Source organism: Chaetura pelagica, unplaced genomic scaffold, assembly GCF_000747805.2.
Source record: "Chaetura pelagica isolate M959 unplaced genomic scaffold, ChaPel_1.0 scaffold1, whole genome shotgun sequence".
Taxonomy (NCBI): Eukaryota; Metazoa; Chordata; class Aves; order Apodiformes; family Apodidae; genus Chaetura; species Chaetura pelagica.
This window is the reverse complement of record NW_009951948.1, coordinates 1,309,383-1,315,509: the sequence shown is the minus strand read 5'-3', so window position 1 is coordinate 1,315,509 and position 6,127 is coordinate 1,309,383. Positions and strand designations below refer to the sequence as shown.

At 40.4% G+C, this 6,127-nt stretch overlaps 1 protein-coding gene across 1 annotated transcript in view; it reads left to right on the top strand.

Annotated features, from left to right (window-relative positions):
- Nucleotides 1–2,131: 2,131 nt before the first annotated feature.
- Nucleotides 2,132–6,127, top strand: part of MTSS1 (metastasis suppressor 1) — a 108,027-nt gene continuing 104,031 nt past the window's right edge. The window contains exons 1-2 of the mRNA XM_009997577.1: nt 2,132–2,194; nt 4,795–4,868. Coding sequence (XP_009995879.1) covers nt 4,850–4,868 — 19 coding nt within the window. The 5' untranslated portion in view covers nt 2,132–2,194; nt 4,795–4,849. The remainder of the gene's footprint in view (nt 2,195–4,794; nt 4,869–6,127) is intronic.

Here is a 6,127-nt window from a genome sequence, read left to right as displayed (position 1 = left end):
CTTCCTGAGCTGTGATTTGAGAGGAGTGTCGTAAGCTTACCTGTGAAGCAGCTAAATGCAAGGCTGTTGTCAATCTCCTGCATGCCATCAGGCATGTTTATCTGGATAATAAATACACTGCTGAGATGGAAACTTAATCAGGCTGCTTGGATATCCTTTGCTTGCTGGCTTGCATTTTGCTGGAGAATCCAGGGAAGCCTTGGGCCCTGCTGTTAATTGTCAGGACTTTCAGGGCTCCTGCCATACACATGCATAATGCATATGTGGCATGCAGACAAACATGGAGTAATGGGGTTCAGAGTAGTAGGGGATTTCAGTAAGACTAATAGGTTTAAGGAAATGGCTTCTTTTTTCCCCTCTTTCAGATGGATTGGTGGCTTTCTTTCATTTTTTAAATATCTGACAGCTTTTGCTTAGCAGAAAGCACTTTATATTCCAGGTCCTTCCACCCAGATAACTGCTATTTTCTCTTTTCCCTTCTACATTTCTCACTTGCTCCCTTGTGTGTGGGTATAACCAGCTTTTATGAACACCTGTTTTACACTGGTTTTGGTGAGGTTTTTTCCCTTTTTTTTTTTCCTTTTTTTTTTCTTTTTCCTTTTAGCAAAAGACCTGCAGGCCTTGCTGAAAGAGTACCAGTAGGCTTCCCAGTGAATGACTGGGAGCTGCCTTGCTGAAATATACTCAGGAGCTGGAATTTGGCAGTCAGCTCTTGAGGAAGGGGCTGTCTTTGCCCCGAACAGGACATAGCCTCTTATGACAGTGTGGGCGATGGATTTTTTTACTTAACGAAAGTAGACCAGATTTTCAGGGTGAATAGAGTTTGCTACAAGCAACTGCACTTGCTTGAAACCTCTTGATGTCAGAGCTGGGGCAACGTTAGCCTTGAGGATCTGCCTTATCTGGGTTTTATTATGGTGTTGCTCTGGTAACAGCGGGTCTTATACCTTTATTAAAGGAAGCAGGGCTATTTTTTTTTACTCTCTAGACTCCAGTCAAAGCGAAATTTTGATGTTTCTTTCTACCACAGTTTTTGCAGTTAACAGAAAATTTGCGCTTGCTCTGCAGAGAGCAAGTTAACCCTTTTTTGGTCTAAAAGGGATGGTTTTAAAATATTTTTAACCCTAAAAATCAGCACTTTTTTTTTAAGTTTGGAAAATAAAAATCAGAACTTGCAAGAACACTTGTTGTCCATATTCTAAGTGAAAACCTGGGTTTTTAACACAAGTTAAAAATGGGGAAAAAAAATTACAGGAAACTTGAAATCAAGAAGAATTAAACCACCTAAAAAACTTTACGTGCACTCAGTGCCACGCTGCTTTTTCAGCTTCAGCTCAGAAATCAGCCCCAAGGTCTTTTGGGACTGTTCTGCAAGCAGGTCTTGCAGTTTTAGGGCAGCTCTTGGGAAAATTTACTGTCTTAATGGCCACTGTGCCTGATTGCTGAATTACCCTAAGGCAGGGTTTGAGGTGGTCTTGTGGTTGACTCAGACCTTGTTAATGCTTTAAAAATAATTTTATTTATTTATTATAGTAAAAAAGAGGATACAAACCTGGTAAGGACACAGAATACGTTTGTAGAGAAGAACAGCTGGGAACCTGCCTTTGATTTTGGGAGCTTCTCTGGACAGGTTATTGCAATATCCTATCACTCCACCTCCAATAAGTTTTGTTTTGCTATTATAGTAAAAAAGAGGATACAAACCTGGTAAGGACACAGAATACGTTTGTAGAGAAGAACAGCTGGGAACCTGCCTTTGATTTTGGGAGCTTCTCTGGACAGGTTATTGCAATATCCTATCACTCCACCTCCAATAAGTTTTGTTTTGCTGTATCCGTCCATTTTTTTTTCTCTGCTCCACTTGAAATCCCTCTTTTCCCCAAGTGTTTCTGTTTGGAAAATCTGAAAAGCCTTCTCAGAGGATCTACAGAACCAGTTGACATCCCATCTGCTTGGGACAGGTGTCTAAGGTTGCAAGAGAGGACTTGCTGGGAAAATATATTTTGGTGTTAATATATTAGTATTTAGTAAAGAGTTAGCTATTCTTTTACTTCTAGTTTCATTTTATCTGTAGTATCAAAGTCAGAATGCTTAAATTAAGTATTCATTATTGTGTTTTGTTTCTCTTGCAGGGAAGTTATCCAGTGTGGGAAGACTTTATAAATAAAGCTGGGAAACTGCAGTCTCAGCTTCGGTAAGTTTTGTGTTTATAGGCAAAACCCCTACAATTCCTTGTATCTGCAAACGTTAAGATTAAATGCAGCTTCTGGCAGGATAATTTGCTAAGCATGTCCTAGTGCATATTTCATAGTCAACACCCACGTATGTGATTTTTCACATGCTACTACCACTGTTTTAATGTATTTGGGAAAAGATGTAATCTGCCACTAGCTGTAGATTATAAATAGGAGCTAAATTTCATGATTTCTGGTGGAAAATTAGAGAGTTATTGTTGTTTAATGAACACATGTGGAGTTAGCCCAACATTGTCCTTTTAATTAGTGTAGAATACAGCAATTTTGTATTAGAAGAGGGCTCAAAGTATTAGAGACTTTGGTAGTCTTAGCAGCACTTTCTTCTGCCTTAAAAATTAAGGGAATTTCTGTGCTGCATCATTTATCAGTAATTCTTAAAACTTAAGTTATTTCTTTTTGCTTTGCAAATGGCATTCTGGGTTACTTAAGTGCACTCAGACCAATTCTGCTATCTCTAGAATTAATTTGCCTGTAAAGTCTGTTCCTGCTAATAAGAATCCAAGCTTCATTTCTTCAGCACTCTCCAGTGCATCTGTGGTTTTTTTGACAGCAGCAGTGGTAACAGGTATGGTTATTGCCAGTGTGTTTTGCCGATCTATGTTGTGAACCGTTCCTGAGGAAGCAAGGATTTGGGCTTGTCTACCCTAAAGAGCTGGACTTTGCTGTTCTTCCATGCCCAAGATACCACACTTCTGTGTGGATTTTCGTTTTCCAGCAGTCATGTCACATTGAGTGAGTGTGGAAGAATGAGAGGAAGCAGAGAAAGAAAAGAAGCGGAGAACTTTCCTAGCCTTTTGTACTTCTGGGAAGGCATGAGGGATAGTTTTGTTTATTTCCCAGTCCTGTGGTGTTGCGTTCAATCAGTGTAGTGCTTTCCTAGCTAAGGGAACATGCAGACAGGCAGCTTGAGCATCTGTGTTCAAAGATTTGCTTTTAATTTTTAGCAAATGTGAGCCTTTTGCCTCTGGTTCATCTCTGTGCTCTGATAAAGGAGAGCAGATGTCATCTGAGCTGGAGCCAGGTCTTCCAGGTTATTAACAATATAATTAATTATTAACAATGTGGTACATGAATAACATCATGACCCACAAGTTTGGAAGATGAGGAACACAAATACTGTTAAGGAAAATCTAGAAAAGGTTATCTGGTTCCAGGGCTCCATATTGCTAGCTAGATGTCAGGGATTTTTTGTTCTGCCTTTAATCTCCTGGGCATGTGGAAAGTCCTTATGCATTTGGTTGGTCCTCTCAAGCCTCTTTTTTTGTGTTCAAATCCTTTGTGCTTTGAGTAGGCCATTTACTCTGCTGCCAGTTGTGTCCTCTGTATCTTGAGCATATTTGGAGTGAAACCTGCATAAAATCTGACCTAATTAAGCAGCCCTGTGGTCTTTCTGGCTGAGGATCAGCTTTCCTACAGCTCTCATGGGTTTTTCAGAGGGTAGCAAGGAGCTCTTGAAACAAAGTGAAGTTGCTGTTCCTCCTTCAGGCTTTTGCTTGGAGCCGCTGACGCCATCAGGACAGGAAATCAGAGTTTAGGAAAGATGTGCAGAAACAGAACCACAAGGTAACTGTGGAGAGGGCACAGTGCACTCTACCTGTAGAGCCCTGGCCTACTTTCACTTAAATTGGGTCAACCAGACTATAAAGCATCAGGAATCTGGTACTGACCTGAGATGTTTAGGGCTCTAGGGCCTGCTTAAGTAGAACAAGCGTATTTGGGAAATTGTAACTCACGTTTGCTGTCCACTTGAACGAGTGTCTGGTCCATATGTTCACTCCCAGCCTGGAGGGAGATGAGGCCAGTGGGGTTGACACTTCGGATTGTGGAGTCTCTGAGATTGGTGGTGTACCCCTCAGGAAAGGACCTGCTTAGAGGAGCACTGGGTCAGAAAGGGATTTTGTTTGTTTTGTTTATTTTTGAGGTTGGTTTGGGTTGTTTTAGTTTTTTTTAAAGTAAAGATTTTATTTTTTTTTTCCCCTCTTTCCCATTTGCCCAAGAGCTCCAGACCAGTCTGATTTCTAGGAAGTTGCTGTTTTCTGTTTCAAGGGATGCTTGTGCTCCTCAGATGAGAAATTCAGGAAACTTTTTGGCTAGGGTCTGAGACAACAGGAAGGTCCTGCATGCTTATTCTTAAAATATACATGTCCCCTTGAAATAGCAGTGGCTGTAATTTGTACACAAATGGGTGCAGTATAATTTGTGTTAGATTTGTTTTTCATGTTTGACTGCTTAATATTAGTTCATAGAGGAAATCAGCTAGAAAGGAGATGGCTGTGCTCTTTTGAAATAGCACCTGTCCTGTGCAATTCACAGCACGGAATTAGCGTGGCTGCCTCCAAGTCCATGGTGCTAACAAAAGGCAAGGAGGAGATTAAGAAATTAAGGAGGGAAAGGCTAAATTCAGATATAAAAGGGGATATTTTTTGTGGGCTCTGCAAGTTCACAGCAGTATTCTCTATAAGCCTAAATGTTTTTGGCAATAATTAAATAGGCAGCAATGAGACAACTGCTAATGTTTTGTTATCTCTATGCATTTCAGGACTACAGTAGTAGCAGCTGCTGCCTTTTTGGATGCCTTTCAGAAAGTGGCTGACATGGCTACTAATACACGTGGTAAGCAGATGTGTCAATATTGAATTTAACAGAATGCTGTGTGGTTTATGCCATTTGTTGTAATAAAAGTCTAACTTGTTACATTGACAAGCAGATCTGCAAGACATCTGTTAGATGGACTTGCACTTTGAAAAAGCAGCATGTGAAGAAGGAAGTAATCTTTTCTGAAAAAAATGCTGGAAACCTGTAATTTAAATGTGTCATCAATCATGTGAACACTTCTTAATTACCATTTGAATTATATGTTGATGAATAATAATTTAGAATGCAAGATTTACTGAAATCTGTATTCACTGTTGCTTCTGTACCTTAAGTAAATGTAAAAGGCTTTATATTCAGCTGGTATAAGTAAGTGTAGGATTGCTGAAGATTGAGCTGACACCAGCTGATGTTTTGGCCTTTGGGGTCTGCAGATAATGGCAATAGTAGCCTGTACTTGTACCTTTGAGGAAAGTCTTTTGCCTCTCCTTTCTCTTCTTTAAGTCTGACATTCCTGGTCAAAATCAGTTTTCCTGGGCTCTGGGCTTCTCTGGGTAATAGTCTGAGCTTGTTGCTGAGTATGGAGGCCAAAACAGTGCAGCTGGCAATCTTTCCAGGCTGCTGAGTTGGAAGGAAACAAAAGGCTGCTTCTCTCTGATGTTGGATGCCCAGTGGCCAAGGCATCATGTGCAGATGTCCCTACAGCAGTAGGGTGTTCCCCATGGTCACTGTGTCCTCAGGCTCTGTTGCTGAAGAACAAATCCAAAGTGCGTGTATTGCTGCCGAATGAGTGTCTTTTGGTCACTTCTAACCTTAGAGGTTTTGTAACTATTTTTTGAAAGTGCCAGTGTGTCCTTGGCATTTGGCTTGGGGAGTAAGAAAGAAATATTGCTAGTGTGAAGAGCGTGCACTTCCATTATCAGTGTGCAAGCTCAGCCAGACTTGTTTCCCTCAATTTCTGGCTAACAGGGGTAGTAGCAGCTGCTGGAACAAATATCAAACCATAGAACAGCAAGAGGAAACAATATTCTTTTCCTTTTTAAAGCTGATATATAGGTTCTAATAAGAAGTTCCTAATTATATGCATACCTTCTATAAATTATGGGTAATTACTCATGTGAAATAATAAACACTTCAGAAAGTGGAATAAACTAAGGATGAGAACCAAGGCAGAACTTAACTTGGATTCCTAACATGTCTCTCCTTCAAGCATGCTCTCTTCTATTTCTTCTCACTCCCCCAAACAGAGAACAAAGTAAACCCTACCAAAATCCTTGAGA